The 18,295-nt window shown below is 30.8% G+C and overlaps 1 protein-coding gene across 1 annotated transcript; it reads right to left on the bottom strand.

Annotated features, from left to right (window-relative positions):
- Nucleotides 1-1,065: 1,065 nt before the first annotated feature.
- Nucleotides 1,066-8,651, bottom strand: LOC136230730 (GDSL esterase/lipase At3g26430-like). The gene is made up of 5 exons (XM_066019898.1): nt 8,417-8,651; nt 6,655-6,870; nt 3,124-3,311; nt 1,441-1,711; nt 1,066-1,244 (listed from the first exon to the last, which is right to left on the bottom strand). Exons 1-5 carry the CDS (start codon nt 8,649-8,651, stop codon nt 1,066-1,068), a joined length of 1,089 nt encoding a protein of 362 aa, XP_065875970.1.
- Nucleotides 8,652-18,295: the final 9,644 nt, after the last annotated feature.

Here is an 18,295-nt window from a genome sequence, read left to right as displayed (position 1 = left end):
CTTACATATCAGCAAAACACAACCTCCGAAAAAAACAATTTCCTAAATCGAAAAAATAAATAATATGATGGAATTTCATGTTTTTTTACTAATCTGACAGTTTACGAACTAAATTGATATTTAAGTCATTTTACATAGTTATAATTTGATTTTTGGATCTATGTTTTGTCAATATATAAATGTAATTGAAAAAAAAAATTAAAAAACATTCTTATTGTCATCAATTACTTAAAAGTTTAATTTTATATACTTTGTTTTGTAAAAAAAAGCAAACCACATACCTCTATTTGTAAACTTTTAAACCAAAGACCTCTATTTGGAAATAAGGCAAACCACGAGCATTTTTTTCGTACTTTGCCCTTAAATTAATTGAATTTTTTTCGTAAATATTATGGTAATGAGTATTCATACATCATCACAATAAATGACAAGATTTAAATAATCACAAAGATAATAATAATAATAGATGAAAAAATCTAATTTATTATCATTTATTTGAATTAAGTAATTACGAATACAAAGTGTCACAGAAAAGTAGTTTTTATTATGATGATAGATTTTAACGATAAATTTATCATCAATTATCATTATTTTGTCAACAATTTTTTTCCTTAAATTTTAATATACTAAATTTTGCCTTCAAAATTATATATTATGATATTTTACTTATCGTCATAAAATATATTTAATAGTGACGAATATGTAAATCAACGAAGATGTCTTTAAAGATTATCAGGAGAAAATTAATAACACTGATGAAAGATAAATTCATCATAGATAAGTAATTATTAGTGACGAATTCATGTTCGTTGAAAAATAAATCGTTGAAAAATAAATCGTCAAAGAAGATCATATTTCTATAGTACGTATAGTTAAAAGGTAGAATAGTATTTTCATACATATTATCTAGTTACCGCTACAAGCGTAGCAATTAATATACATAGAAAGGTAAGGATGAAATAATCAACTAATGAAATACAAATTCATTTTCAATCTCGTTAATCTAAAATGTGAATGTTGTAATTTAACAAGATTAAAATAAAGTATATAAATGAGAAAGGGCGATTATGGACAAGCAAGATTTAAAGGAGTTGGTGGATCTGAAAAAGAGCCATTAGTAAATTGTTCGAAGATCCATTTGTTAGCCAGTTCAGTGAAATGGGTTCCATCCCATATTATTGCCTTTGGATCGGTGTCAAATAATACTCCTTTTGGACAACATGGAACAAGCGGGTCCTTAAATCCTGTCAAAAGCCATATAAATTAATAGTGAATTCGATTAAAGTTGAGCATTTAAAGAAATATACCTCTAGCCCGACACAACCTATGAACAAGTCTAATTTTAAATATATCATTCATTTAATAGAGATTTTAGTTATTGAAACAAAATTAAATAATATAAAACTAAGTACGTTTCGAGTGTATTTGAAAGGTATTTACCTAATTCTTTGGCACAAGTCATAAGAGTATACTTCAAAGAGTAGATATCAACATAAGTAAGAGCAGCAAGAGGAAGATCTTTCCTTAGTTGAATAACAGCTTCTTTCAATATTTGGTTTAAATATTGAGCGCCATCATTATATGATATGACACACCCATATTTATCGAGTTGTTCTGGTTTTATTGGAAGTTGTCTCACTCTGTGTGGGAGGCAACCCAGTGGCCCTGTATTGTGTATCCAAAATGACCTTCCTCCCAATTCATACACTCCCTATGGAAACAATATAGTTGACGCCCTTTAGAAAACAAAGAAATTTGTACTATATTTCTGGAATAATACATTTAATCAATTAAAATAGGAAACCATATCGATTCATGTGAGATGATTGATGTTAAGAAATAAGAGAAGAAACTCTTGTGATTTCATGGATTTTGACATAAAAAATGTATTTTTTTCTAAAAAAATTTCATGTACAAACTTACAAAATTAACAAACAAAGGAATTTGACTAAATGCAACAATAGTGGTTGTAATCTATTTGTTGCTTTCTACTGTTTTGTTGTAAACAACCATTAGACTAATTGTTACTCCTTTTGGTTTGTTACTAATAGAAGTAACAAACTTTATCACTTTAAAGTGGGCAATCTGTCAGTTTTTTTTCTATATCTGAGAAAGTTTAATTTATTAATTAATCCTAGACACTTTCAACTGTTATATTAAGCCTTTATCTCTGTAACATTTTAGGCCTTTTTAGTTGGATTAAAATGTAAAAAGATACTTTTAAAACTTTTCTTAAAATAATTACTTATTAATCCTTTTTCCTTGTGTTTGGTTCATTTTTTTCTAGTATCAACCATAACAATTTATTTTGATTGTCAAACTTATTTATAATCAAATTTTATAAAAATAATAATAAAGATTAAATTAATTATTTTATTGGATAAATATTTTATATAAAATTCATAATAAATATTGAATTAATTATGTTGTCAGATGGAAATTATTAATTGAATATTAATTAAGTGATTGTATAATATTTTATGACAAGAGGATCCTATAAAATTTGAAAGTAAAAAATAATCATAGTGAAATATTATTTTTTTAGTGTTATTTTTGTTTAGGTGGTAAGTGGAAGTAACAAAATTTTGTTACTTCCACTATAGTTGCTCTAATAGTGCTAGTTTTTGACGATGTGACATGTTGACTTCGATTACATGACACATTAATTTTGTTTAAGTGACACAATGAAATATTGACTTTTTAATGACGTGACATGTTGACTTGAATTGCTCTAATGATGCTTGTTTTTGACGATGTGATATGTTGACTTCGATTACATGACACATTAATTTTGTTTAAGTGACACAATGAAATATTGACTTTTTAATGACGTGACATGTTGACTTGAATTGCATAACACAATGATTTGTTGACTTTGTTTATTGACACAAAGAAATATTGACTTTTTTATGACATGACATGTTGTCTTGATAATAACACGACAACATTATTAGTAAAATTCGTTTGTAAAGCAAATGCTTTTTTTCCATGAAAAAAATATATTATTCGTCTGTTTATAAATCGATTATGGATTTTATTTGTATTTTCCTAAAAAATAAACAAATTAATTGATCGAATGTATTGCTCCGAAAATATTATAAAACTAGAATTTAAAATTCTTACTTTAATAACTTTGGAGAATTTGGCCATCATTTCAGGGACAATTGCTTTAACTTGATCAAGAGTCATAACTTGATCAAGACTCGTCTTATCAAAATAAGCAGCTCCGAGATCATTTTGACCAATGTCAAATGTATATAAACCTTTTTCGAAGTAATCAGCTTTAGGCAACAATTTCGCAAATACTCCATCTGCATTACATCATATTAATTCCAAGAATAATATCTTCAGTTTCAACCTTTTTTTTCAAATATACATGTAAATAGATTAGAGCATCTCTAAGAAACTCTTAATATACTCTATAAAAATAATATAAATAATTGAGTTTTAGTGAGTTAAGAGTGACTAAGACATATCATCTCCAACAATAATACTTATATCCACTCCTTATTTATTATTTTATCATTAAAATGATTAATTATTTTATATTTACCAATAGTGAGAGGAGAGACTCATCAATAATAAATTATTAATACAAAATGAATTAAGTAGGCACTAAAAGTTGGAGAGAGACTCTTCATTAATAGAGATGATGAAAATGCTCTTAGTAATTTGAGGGGTCACTAAAAGGACAAATTATTAGAAGCACCTGATTTTCCATGTCAAATGGAGGACCTCTCATACATATTTTGACACGTGTAATATAGACTCACACATATTATAAGAGGCCCTAATATTTTAATTATAACATGGGGTCACAATACACATGTCCAAATATGAAATGGAGGTCCTCTGAGCGACATGGAAGATCATGTGCTTAATATAAGAACTCAACTAAAAGGCTGTTAGAGTTAATTTTTAACTCTTCCTCTTCAAATTTTAACATAAAAATCAAACTAAGAGGCTGTTACAGATACTCTAATTAGTGATAACGGTCTTGAACCTAAAACCTCCAACCTAAGTCTATCATGCTATTAATTTTTAGGTAGAGCCAGCCGCTTACAAGTATTCAATCTAAAACATGCATAGTGAAGCTAAATTCTAAGGATAAATAATGTGATATTAATTTAACTATGAATTTTGTCACGTCCGGGTCTAAATTTCCAGAATTTATACATTGATAGTAATATATATTATAATTATCGGTTGTGTTTTCTTCAATTAGTGACCAAGGTAAGTAACTATCAACTATGTTTTGAGTTTTATATATATAGATATATATATATAATCAAAGAATTTTCAGAAATTGATATTTTAAGGTTATGCAGAAATTTTGTAAATTGGGGTTTTTCATGATTTTGCTTTTTATTGTGAAATTATGGTTCAAATGAAGCTATTGATTATGCTTCTATGTGAATTTCAGATTATCAACATATATATCATATTCATCTCTTAATTTCCTACCTCAAACTGTGCTTAAGATCAAAGAATTTTATCCTCGATATCTATATCCTAATTATTTCCTCAAACAATATTTATTTTCATATTAATCATCAAATCATGAACTCTACGATTTTCTCCCACTTTATTTATCATTGATCACCACATCAGTATCTCTCTAAACATCATTTATATAACTCTCAACAATTCTCAACCTCAATCCGATCAAGTTCAACAATAGATCTGCACTTTGAATTCGGATATCATTTATTCAAATTAATATTCCATAAATTGTTAAACTCCTGTCATAATCTCCAATTTATAATCAACCTCCAAAACAATTAATTAAAATCTCCACATTTTCGCTTTCTTAATCACATATGTATTAACTTCAAAACTCATCATATCATTTCAAAGTCTCTTAACCTTACTTCACATCTGAGATACGTATATTTTTCAGCTAACTATTAAACTCTCAACTATCAATTCCAAATCATACTAAGGAGAAAAATCAAAACAAAAACCAAATTCTGGTTTAAAGCTAAAATGATCTACATATTCCATTTATAGCCTAACTTCTTCATACGGAGTCCGAATAAGACGATTCAGAAATCCCTGGAAACGTGAGATAAAAATAAAGAACTTTCATTTAGGACTCCATGACAGATTCGGCCTATATCTGGTCTAAAAATACATCACAAGATTCAGGTATGAATCTGGTTTTCCAGCAGCATCTATATAGACAATTCTCTATATCTCTAGCTCAAAGCTATGACTTACTCATAACCCATATCATCAAATATCAAATAATTTACTATTTTTCATACATCTAAATATTGCTAACCATCAAATCTCATTTTTACACCTTATTAGCTAGCTACTCAATCCTCGAAAAATTCCAAATTATTTCTTAGTTATCACCAAATATCCATATTCCTCAATTACTATCGATTATTTCTTAGCTATCACCAAATATTCATATTCCTCAATTACTATCGATTATTTCTTAGGTCTTACCAAATATCGATATTCCTCAATTACTATCAACCTTAGGTCCGAAGAATTTAACCTAGATGGATACACATACACAAATTTTATTTTATGAACTTAAGTTTTGAGAATATTTTATAAGGTTTTGATGACTATCTTATAAACTTACGTTTTGAGTATATTTTATAAGGTTTTGATTAAATCCCTTTATAAATGTATATATGTAGCTATGTTAAGTAAAGTTGGTTTTTATAGCTGATAGTTTCTTACTGAGATTTTTGTCTCACGTTTTTAAATGTTTTAATGTTTTTAGGTGAGAAAGTACAGGATATAGAGAAGGTTACCGACTGCTTAGGCGAGATTTGGAAGTTGGCTGCTTATTGTTAGAATTATGCTTAGAACTTTAGTATTGCAATTGTAATATTATGATATTTGGATAAATTGGAGACTCCGAAGTATTGATTATGATCTTTCTATTTCACGTCCGATGCCGATTGAGGTCGTCTAGGGTCGGATGTGACAAATTTAAACCATGTCAAATTTTAAATCACGCCGTGTTAATTTCACTAATACAATACCAATCACTAAAAAGAAACAACACTTCAACCGCTGTCGATAAACACTAATAGTTAGCATTTATATATATATTGTTATAACATGATATTAGTGAAGCTGGTACGACGGTTTTTCGACTAGACTACATAATTTGAGTCCATGTTCAAATCAAATGATTAGTTTTTCGACTAGAAGTGTTCAAAGGTTGGTTCGGTCTAAAAACCAAACCTAACCGAATACCGAATAAGACTTAAAATTAAAACGAACCTAACCGAATAATATTACAAATCAAACCTCACCGATTCTAGTATTTCGGTTCGGTTTTCGGTTTTAGCATTTGTTAAATAATTTTTTTAAAATTTCTTACTTTATATTGAAAATAATAATTCTTCTATGATTTGATAATGTGTTGTTGATTAATCATTATGTATTGAAAGTTAAGATTTAATTTTTATATCACTATATATGCAGAATGCTCTGGTTCACTATTTCTAATTTAATTCATGTTCTCGTTGCTCATAACTAAATAAATAAAATCAAAATTATGACCAAAATTCATTTATCCGGTCGATTATTTCGGTCTGGTTCGGTTTTTGAACACCTCTATCTTTTACATAGATTTTTTTTGTCAAAGATGGTAAAACAGTAAATAAAATTAATATAAATTACCTTGGGTAGTATATTGCAGAGATCTATTCTTGAAATATGAGAATTCAACAAACTGTACTCCTAAATAAAATGGACTGAACCCATCTTTGGTACTTGGATAATTGTTTTTTTTTGGTATTATGGTTGAATCAGCAGTTGCAAAATTGGCTCCATGGCTAAAGTTTGCGCCCACTGAATCCAAATATGCACTCAGATATGGTAGTCCCAAGCTTTCAGCTGTACGAACCGACAATGCAATACGAAATTAATACGACTTTAATTGATTTATGTTTTATTAAATAAATAATGAATCAATTTTAGGTCATCATAAAATTAACACCCAATTTTTTAAATTGAGTAGAAATTTTTTCTTCTAACTTAAAAAATAATTTGAATATTTAAAATTATTATTTAGATTTTTTCATCTTTTTATATGTTATTTTAATAAAGATAACAAAATTATATATAACTTGTAAACACATTACACGAATCCAATCTAATATTAATGGGTTAAAGGATATTAAAATAAATATTAGATCAAACTTTTGAATTGTTTGGATTAATTCATTTGACACTAACTCAATAATTAAATGGATAATTACTAATCTGACCCAATCAAGGACCCCAATTTACATATCTAACCCACCTTACCTCAAAGTTACCAAATTAGACACTTTCACCCTTTTTGGACAAAACTAACCTTAGTTCTATTGGATGAATCGGTCGATCTTCTTCTTCTTCTTCTTCTTCTTCTTCTTCTTCTTCTTCTTCCTCCTCCTCCTCCTCCTCCGCTTCATCCGCTTCTTCTTCTTCTTCTTCTTCTTCTTCTTCTCCGTTTCAACTTCTTCTTCGGTTCATCTTCTTCAATTTCTTATACTAATCGTTAGCGATTTTTGAGATTTTTGACATATTATGTTCAATTTCCCGTACAAATGGTATATTTTTTGTTTATACGCTTGCTTTTCTCGTTGGTTTTGCCTCTTTCTTCATCTTTAATGGTATCGATTCAATTTCCTCTATTTTCCATAATTTTTTTCCATTTTCCTCCATTATTGTCGCATTTGTGATAAAATTATCGCATTTCGTCACAAATGCGACAAGAACTGTCGCATTTCGTCGCAAATGCGACAAGAACTGTCGCATTTGTCAATGCGACAACTCTTGTCGCATTTGCGACGAAATGCGACAGTTCTTGTCGCATTTGCGACGAAATGCGACAATTTCGTCACAAATGCGACAACAATGGAGGAAAATGGAAAAAAATTATGGAAAATAGAGGAAATTGAAACGATACCATTACAGATGATGAAAGAGGTAAAACCAACGAGAAAAGTAAGCGTATAAGCAAAAAATAATATGTCAAAAATCTCAAACGATTGGTATCTGAAATTGAAGAAGATGAACCGAAGAAGAAGTTGAAACGGAGAAGAAGAAGAACAACAAGAAGAAGAAGAAGAAGAAGAAGCAGCAGATGAAGCGGAGGAGGAGGGGGAAGAAGAAGAAGAAGAAGAAGAAGAAGAAGAACGATTGATTCATCGAATAGAAGTAAGGTTAGTTTTATCCAAAATGGGTGAAAGTGTCTAATTTGGTAACTTTGAGGCAAGGTGGGTTAGATATGTAAATTGGGGTCCTTGATTGGGTCAAATTAGTAATCATCCCATAATTAAAACCACACAAATATTAATTACCCAGTGTATAAGTCATTTTTAAAAAAAAAAGTTATCCGGTATTCTATACATGTTAGACAAAAAAAAATCAAAATAGTTCGTAAGAAATGATGTACCCATAAAATCGATCATGACACGGCCATCTGAGTATCGACCAGCCGGGTGGTGAAAGAAAGTTTGTCCATACGGTGAAGGGAGTGGTCCAAATGCTGCATTCAGAGCGCCGGTATCAGAATTGGAGTCGCCGAAGTTGAATATCGCCGGAAAATTACAAACTTTTGAATTTGAAAAAGAAATTACTGATCCTAAAACTAACCCTAAAATAACATATTTCAATCCTTGTACTTCCATTAGAGTTGGGAAATTATACCTTACCCTCTCTTATGAAATTATGAATGTAATTATTTATACAATAACAAATCTCTTGTCGGGAGGCGAAATTCGAGGGTGTAGCAATTTTTAACTATTTTAAGGATAAAATATACTAATAATAACATAATTATAAATTTATGAAAATTTAAAATTAGGAGTATAATACTAGTATTGGAAATAAATATAAATCGAAGCAAATGCCAAAAAAAGAATTTACTTCGTTCAAAAAGAACTGTAATTATTAGATATTTAGTTTTATAAAATCAACAAAAATTAGCCGGAAGAAAATCTGTTTCAGTGTTTCATCTCTCCCTCATAAAAAATGGTTTCAACTTATTGTGCGGGTTCTCTTAGCTTACAAAATATATTATTTTAATTAAATGAGACCACTTTTTGTGAGAGGAACATGAAAACAGACATTAAAATAAGGACAACCGATTTTCTTCCAAATTAACCATTCTAAAGTCAATTTACAGCCTAAACAATTTTTAACTCAACAATATTATTTATTTTATTAGTAAAAGAACTTTTATTGAAAACCACACAAAACAATAATCTAAAACAACTATTACAATTAATGCTAAAAGCTTCTTTGGTTCGCGGATAAAAAGAAAATAGAATGATTATTTCTAAAGAATTAATATTCTCACCAGGGGGTATACATCGATTCAAACCAGAACCTAACTGAATCGAAATAACCAAATACCGAAACTGTTAAAATAATTGACATCGATACCGAACCGAATATTATGCCAAACCAAAATATAACTGAACCGAAATATTCGGCTTGGTTTTAAACTGAATTGGTTAAAAAAAAACAACAAATAAAAAATACTATATTTACTTATTACATTTATCTCAAAAAAAAAAATTTGAAATACTTTAAAATATATTTATATTAACTTATTATCTTAACAATATTAAAAAGAAATAACCTTTAGTATCTGATATATATATATATATAATGGGAATATGAAAAAAAACAGGAAAAGACAAAAATGATGATGAGAATATTGAAATGAAATATAAATATAGATATATATGTATATATATAATATATAATATAATATATAATATATAGATAATATGAATATAATATATATATATATATATATATAATATAATATATAATATATGTATATATAGGTAAGAAAATGAAATAAACAAAATAGTAACTTTCAAACTTGAGCGTCCCCCAGTTTCTGTCTACTTATGATCATAGACCATAAGCTTGCATACTTTTGTAAGGGATCCCACAAAATTTGAAAGGATCTAGATAAATAAACTTGAAATATGAAATTTATTAAAAGTAGGTGGCGTAGCCAACCATCAAAAACTTACAAATTTGGAATCAAAAACTGGAGATACAACTTCCTTCGTAAAAGGAATTACAAATTATTCTTGAAATTGATTACAAGAGAGAAATTTAAGGTTTGGGGTGGAAAATGTGGTGTATATGGATGAAAGAGGAAGGTGGTGTATATGGATGAAGGAGGAAGGTGGTGTATATGGATGAAGGTAGAAGGTAGGGATGGAAGTGGAAGAGATGATGGAGAGAAGAGAGAGAGTGTTGGAAGGAGAGAGAAGGTGTATGGAGAGTAGAATGAATGCTTGAAAATGGATGTATGAAAATGGATGGATGTAGTGTTGGAGGGTACCTCCTTATATAGGCAAACCAAAGGGCATTTTTGGAATCATAAATAGTAACCAGGGGTATTTTTGGAATCATGAATAGTAACCAAGGGCAATTTTGTCTTTGTGAATAGTACTGGTACAGTATATCCACATGCCAGCTGCAATGTCTGTCTGCAAAATTGTCAGTGGTCACGTGTTGGAATCTTCAAATAATTTCATTGGAACACAGTTTTCTGGAATCTTCAAAAATCTTCAGAAATCTTCAAAAATCTTCAATCTTTGGAATCTTCAAGATCTGCAATCTTCAAAATTTGGATTTTGGGGAGTAATTGTCCCTTAAGTTTTGCCTAAGTACCATTTAAGGTAACTTAGCGGGATCTTTTTTTTTTTTTTTTTTTTTAATTTTTTTTTTTTTTTAGAAACCAGAATTACCAAACATGCTAAAGTGATCATAGTCGGAATCATTATCACTCAAGTTAATTGCTGGTTCATCCTGGTCCGAGTCTGACTGGGATTGGGGAAGGTATTTTCTGAACAAAGCAGTCATCTCTTCAGGGGTTTTTGCTGCAGCTAATTTTGAGGCTAAGTGGGATTTCTCGGCCAAAAATTGTGCTTGTCCCAAAGAAATGGTTTTTTCAGGTATTTGTTTGGAAAGTGGAAGGAATCGATTCTCAGTGAACTGTATTTCTCCAGATTTTCTAGTAGGATTTTTCAACCATATATCCATTTTCTCAACAGTGAGACTAAGAGGAATCTTGAATTTGTCCCACCATCTTACTAGAAATCTCCTTTGAATCAGTGAATTTCTATAATTTTCTGCATATTGTACCTTCGAAGCACCTACCCAAGCAAAGTAAAATTTCATGCAAAATAAAGCCAAGGGAGAGAACCTTTTTTCCTCCTCACTGGGTTTGTAACCCGCCTTAAATTTTTTGTAACAAGTAAGAATTCTGTCTTGGAGGATTTGCTCAACGCAACCCCAATGTTCCCACCATTGTTGGAACCAAAGAGGAAATTTTTCTGGATTACAAGCGGTATCAAAAAAGATAAGCCAAGAATGTTTTCTCCCAACATTATTAATCAGGAGGGCATTCCACCAGGCCTGTTGGTATTCCCAGTAATTAAAAGGAGTCTCATAAAATTCTTCTTCTTTGTATTCCACAGGAAAATACACAGGTTCAGACAGTGGGTGTTTCCAGTCTATCGGAGAAATAACCTTGTGAATTTTTACTGTGGAATATGCTGGGTCTGAGTGTTCAGATTTCCAGTAAAAGTGTTTGAAAGAAGCAGAATTTGTGACAGTAAGAATCATTTCATAATATCGTGAAGTCTTGTTTAAGTCCCATGATTTGAAAAACCAATTTTTACCAAAAGCTTTTTCAATTGAAACTTGAGGATCTTCATGATAAAAGCCTTTTTCTACAGAAAGAACATTTTGAAATGAATTCTTGACAATAAAATCACTTGGAAAAGTTGAAGGAATTGGAGAAGGAACAACATGTGTGAAAGCCACTTGGGAATTTTGAAAATTGGAATTGGAGATTGTTTTTTGGGTATCATGAAAATATTTTTGGGAAGTTGAGATTTGGGAACTTAAAACATTTTTAGAAATTTCATGAGAAAGGGCTTTTGTTGAAGAAGATTCTCCTTTCTCAGGTTTTTGAACAATTGGAATCTCTTCTTTTGGAGTCTGATACTTGACTAGAGCTTGTTGAAGCTCCGGGGATTTTGCAAATGTTTCTGCCAACCATTTTTGGATTTTAGGGTCCAAACCTGATTGGTTGGTATCTTCAAGAGTTGATTCTTTCTTTAGAGCGGCATCTCTCCATGTTTTTATTTTTGAATCTTCATCAGAATTTTTGTTGGAATCTCTCCCAGTGATTGTGGAATCTCTCCCAGTGATTTCTTTTCCTTTATTTTTCTTCGGCATGGCTGGAATTTTGAAGGAATTCACGGGTTAGGAAGTCAGGAATGGAATTTGTATCTCCTTTTATAAACTCAATATCAAAATCATAAATGCTTAAAATTGCTTGCCATCGTGCAAAAATCTGTTTTGATGCAAGGTTTTTAACATCCTTTTGTAAAACTTCTTTTGCACTTTTGCAATCAATTCTTAAAAGAAATTTTTGATTTAGTAAATCACTTTGAAATTTGTTTATACATAAAACAATACTCAAAATTTCTTTTTTAATTGTTGAGTAATTTCTTTGGCATTCATTCCAATGTCCAGAGGTGTATTGAACTATGTGTTCTTTACCCTCGGAAACTTGTTTAAGAATTCCACCATAACCTAGGTCTGAGGCATCTATTTCTACAACCTTAGGTAGGGAAGGATCAGCTAGATGAAGACAAGGAATCTCTAAGACCTGTTGTTTGATGTTTCTAACAAGAGCAGTATGCTCTTCAGTCCATGGGACATGATTCTTCTTGAGTCTATCATGTAATGGCTTAGCCATTCTGTTGATATTGGGACAAAAATCAAGAACATAATTAAGGCTTCCTAAAAACCTCTGTAATTGATTTTTATCAAGAATCCTATCGGGAAATTTTTGTGCAAATTGAAGGGATCTTTCAATTGGTGTGATAGTTCCTTTGGATATGTAGTGTCCTAAGAACCTGATGCGAGTTTGGAACAAGGAAATTTTCGATTTCGACACAACCAAACCATTTTTCTTAACAACATAGAAAAAGGTTTTAAGGTGTTTGAAATGTTCTTGAATAGAATTTGAAAAGATAAGAACATCATCGATGTACACAATACAGAATTTTGAATAATCATTGAAAATGTCATTCATAATTCTTTGGAATTCAGAAGGGGCATTTTTCAAACCAAAAGGCATTACATTCCACTCATACTGACCAAAAGGAACAGTAAAAGCAGTTTTGTACCTATGAGATTTTGAAATTTGAATTTGCCAAAATCCTGATTTCATGTCAAATTTCGAAAAAACATAAGCAGAATGAAGTTTTTGCAAAAGATCTTTTTTATTTGGAATAGGGTACCTAATCCATCTCAACGCCTTATTCAAAGGTTTGTAATTTATTACTAACCTACGCGTTCCTCTCTCTATTTCAGAATTTTTATTGACATAAAATGCAGCACAACTCCAAGGGGACCTTGATTTTGAAATTAGACCCTTTTGTTCTAATTCCTGAATTTCTTTTCTACAGTATTGCTCAAGTTCTTGGTTCATTTGAATTGGCCTAGCCTTGGTTGGAATTTGTTTCTCATCAAAATCAATTTCGTAAGGCAAGTCAACAATATGTTGTTTTCTGTCCCAAAAGGCAGTTGGAAGATCAGAACAAATTTCTTTTTCAATCAAGTTTTGAAATTCAGAAATTTTCTGTTGGATTGAAGGATTATTTATCTGTTCTTCAAACCGTTTGAAAACAACATCTTTTTGGAGAGATTGAAGATGGTAAGTTTTCCCTTTGATTAAAACATTTAAGGAATTTTCATGAATCGAACAAGCTTTGATTAAATCGAGATTCCGTGTTTGAGGTTTTTCGATAAATTCAAAATTTAATTTTCCATTTTCTGTTCTTGAGGAAATTGAATCTGCTTTCACCTTATAAGGAGTAATCAGATTCATGAAAGGAGTTCCCAAAATGACACTGTGTTGAATAGCACTGACAGAAACGAACCAAGTTTTTAGGAGAATATCATTATTTAAAATCGAGGCTTCCGTTTTTGAATCAACAATCAATTTGGAATTATTTGCAGCAGAAAGCCTTTCATTTGTTTTCTCTAAAAACTCTTTTGGAACAATTCCTGATTTTATACAATTTAAATCAGCAACAGTGTCAAAAAGTGCGATGATATCGATTTGGAAATCTTTTGAAAAAACAAGAGTTATTTTGATAACATATTTTCGGGTAGTGATTTCCCGTAAAACAAAGAGAAAATCAGTTGGAATCTTTTCAACATTTTGAACATTTTGAATTTCATGGGAAGAGGTTTGACCAATCTCAGTTTCTTCAGGAAAATCAGAAGAATCAGAGGTATCTTGAAGAAGTTTCGAAATTAATTCAGAATCCTTTCTTTGCTTTTCTTTAAGTTCTCTAAGCTCAGATTTTATTTCCTTGATTTCCTTTTGTAGTTCTTGAATGCTTGTTTTTTCATTTAAGATGGGTTTTTTCCTTTTATTTAGAATTTTGGTGAGATCGTAGGCTCCTTTACTGGTATTGGGTAAAATGGAAGTTTTCTCTACCTTTTTATCTTCTTTTCTCTCTTCTTGGTTGTCTAAGGATCTTAAAAGTTTATTTAAAAATTCTCTTTTGAGTTCTGGGTCTCCTATGTTGTTAATGATATCTAAAATCGTACTTTGTTCCCTAGTTAAAACATTAATTTCAAAAGAGCTCGTAGAGCTAGTTGCAACGATTTCATCTAATTGAAGGTCTTGGTTGTTTTCAGAGGATATTGAAGAAAGGTTTTCAGAATCAGAACTAGAGGTATCGGAAGAGGAATCAAGAAGTAGATTGGAGATTTTGTTGGTTATTTCATCATCTAGTTGTAGTTCATGTAATTTTTTATTGAATTTACAGAATTTCGATGTATGTCCCTTTCTATGGCATCTATAACATGTAATATCTCTAAATTTATTTTCTTTGTTCTTAATTTCAGTTTTCTTTTGTTTGTATTTTCTCGGTTTCCTATAGTGAGATTTTCTATAATAATCATCTTGGGACTTTTGATATTTTTTCATGGATTTCTTGGGTTTCCTATAAGCATTTCTCCTAGAATTTTTGCTACAATTTCCTGGGCAAGTTGATGTTGAGGGTTTATTTATGTTGATGTCAAACTGATTACAAAAGGTTCCTAATTCGGACCTAGTTTTCTTAAGTTCCCATTTTAGATGTTTTTGTAATTTCATTTCTTGGCAAATTTTTAATCCTTCCTGTTGGGTTAGACTAATCAGCTCACCGTAAGTGAATTTGTTATAAGGAATTTGGTGTCCATGTGTTTCTCTAATTTTGTTTCTAACTTTCTCACCTAATTGGGTTGGTAAGCCAGCCAAAAACTTTTCTTTCCAAAAGGGTTGATTTGAGTCTTCTCTAAGCATTACTCTAGTTAAAAACGTATTTTTGTACCATTGGAAATCGCTAAGTTTTTTACACTTCAAATTTGATAAAAGTTCAGCATTTTTATCTTTTAAATGGGAGGGATCTCCTATGAAATGAAGAGAAATTGTAAGAATTAGAGTGGCTACGGCATCTTGAATCGGGTCACCATCATCATCAAAGATTGGTTCATCATTTTCATCTATCTTAATGGCATCTAAAATTTCTTCTTGCTGTTGTTGTGTGAGATAGTAATCCCACCAACCTTTCAGTTGCCCTGAAAATCCTGCTATGAGGAGTTCAGCAACTGTCCTATCCTGGGTACCAGGTTGAGTCTTATAAGCATTGGCGGCCATGGTCATCTGTTGTAGAAGACCAAGAATTTCATACTCAGAGAGTCCATCTATGTTCCAATCATAGACAGAGGTGGCATTGAAACGAGATTGAGATAAAGGTTTAGCTGTATTGATATCAGGGGGCAGGGATGATTTGCAAACGGTCTTGTGGAATCCTAGACCAATGAAGTTTATTAATTTCAGGAGTGACTTCTTGGAATTGTTCAATGAGACTTTCAGTTTCAGAGTCTTGAGTTATGACATTAACTTTACTGGCCGAATGGGGAGGAGTATCAGGGATAATTTGAGCGGAATCTTGGTTGGAGTTGGTACTCGTAGGAGTCATCCTACTTAATTGATCACGAATGGCTTTAATGTATTCAGATTTGCTATCTTGGATATTTTTTGAACTTTGATTTGTCATTTGATATGGTTTAAAAATGGGATTTTGGATCTTAGGTTTGGTAATGGGTTTGGAGGAATAAAAAACTATAGGTTGTTTATCAAGGTGTTTTTCTATCCTATCTAGTTGTCTTCCTATTGTATTCAAATTTGTATTGGTATAGTTATTTTGGAGAATTATATTTTTAACATTGGTTTTGTCATCATTACTGGGTGTCTTATAAGGAATCGCTTCTACCTTTTGGTTATTGTGATCTAGCCTTATACCCCTAAGTGGTGGATGAGTCGATTGAACTTTCCTATTATCTAACATTTCCCACTCAAGTGCCTTATTTCTAAGGGTAATTGGGCTAACACAATTTCTAAAAGGATAATCAATGGAATTTTTTGAAGCATAAATTTCAAACCAATCAAAAAACAAAATATGAACTTGATTTTGATTTACAAATTCATAAAATTCATTTTGAATTGCTTTTCTGGAATCCATAAAATTTTTAAAAAACCATGACCTTTTTTCAATGTTATTTTCTGAATAAAAGTCATCATGAAGAAGTTGTTTGTTGATATTAAATTCTCTTGAAATCACATTCAATTCATTAAAAACATTTTCTGTGACGGCTGAAAACGTTGGGCTTGTAGGCAAGTCTGTTTCAGGAATGTGAGATTGATCATGTTGGTTTTGGGTATTATGGGTCTCCTCAATACGAGCTTGAGTTCCAGAACTCTCTGCTCTATTAGGATTGTCATAAACTACCCTGGGTATCACTGAGGTGAAATTTACACCTCTTAAAATAGAATCGGGAATCTCAGAAGTTGAATGTCTTGCCATATTTGAGTATGGCAAATTTATAACAGATGGCAAATTAGTAACTCTTCCTAGGTCTATGGTATCTGAGACCGAGGAATTATCTGAATATCTACTACTGGTAGAATGTCGATGGAATGAAAGTTTAACTTTCCCATCTTGGTACTGAGTTATATGTTTCAACTCGGAGTTTGGTTTGGGAGTCTCTAATGGTCTAACTGGTCGAGGTTCATTTACCCCTTCCAATATCCATTCTTCAGGAAGCGTAACTTCCTTCCAAAGTATAGATCTGGGTATCACAGTGTTTGACTTGGTTAAGTCTGTTTGTAGAAGGATGGTTTCACCCTTCTTACTATGGAATTTTACCTTAGTGGCAAAGGCGGACATCATGGCCTTATAGTGAATTCTATAGATTAAAGCAACTGGAATTGACCCTTCAAGCATTCTATAATTGTGAGTTTTGATTTGTAAAACCAAAGACTTCAAAATATTTTTATCATTTAAGGAGATAGTAAAATTGGGATAACATTCAAAAGATATTGGACCTGTACAGAGACTAGACTCTACGGAACTTAATAGGGAATCGCCAAAGTTCGTGAATCTAGCATCTCTTAGGATGGCAAGGATGGAGGTATCTAGTCCTTCTTTGGTCAAAGGTTTAATTCCGACTTGGATTAAACCTATATGGATATATTTAAAATTTTTATCCCGATGTTTTTTCAAAGACTGTTGAGAAAGTAGATTTATTGTTTCAAAAGGTTTTGTTAACTGAAGGTCTCTTTCTTCAGTCTTAATTGTAAAATTTGTTTTGAAAAAATGGAATTTAGAAGTTTCATAAATTTCATCATTTTCTTTCTTTGGAATTTGCCAATTATCTATTGATTTTTGAAAATCTTCTATTACTATTTCTTCACTGTTTATTATTTTCTTGGAATCAGAAGAAGTGGTTGATACAGAATTTGTAGAGGTAGTTTTACAGAAAAATGCATCCATTTTAAAAAGATTGTTTGCAATAATAAATTATTTTCCTTACAATCCAAAGCACTTTCTAGGTTTCACAGCCTTTCCACTGGCTTACTACCCAGACACAAGCTTAGGCAAAAACACTCAGGAAAATAAATTATTCTTACAAAAGATCTTTTCAAAATAAACACGAATTTTCTATAAATATACCCCCCAGGCTCTGATACCAGACACGCCCACGGATCCAAGAGGTCTAATAAACAACACGGAAATATTAATAGACTATATTCTAAAAACCAATAAATAGAAAAAACAAAGATAATAATGGGAATATGAAAAAAAACAGGAAAAGACAAAAATGATGATGAGAATATTGAAATGAAATATAAATATAGATATATATGTATATATATAATATATAA

Source organism: Euphorbia lathyris, chromosome 5 (assembly GCF_963576675.1).
Source record: "Euphorbia lathyris chromosome 5, ddEupLath1.1, whole genome shotgun sequence".
In the NCBI taxonomy this organism is placed as follows: domain Eukaryota; kingdom Viridiplantae; phylum Streptophyta; class Magnoliopsida; order Malpighiales; family Euphorbiaceae; genus Euphorbia; species Euphorbia lathyris.
Note: the sequence above shows the minus strand (reverse complement) of the source record. Positions and strands in the feature narration are given on the sequence as shown.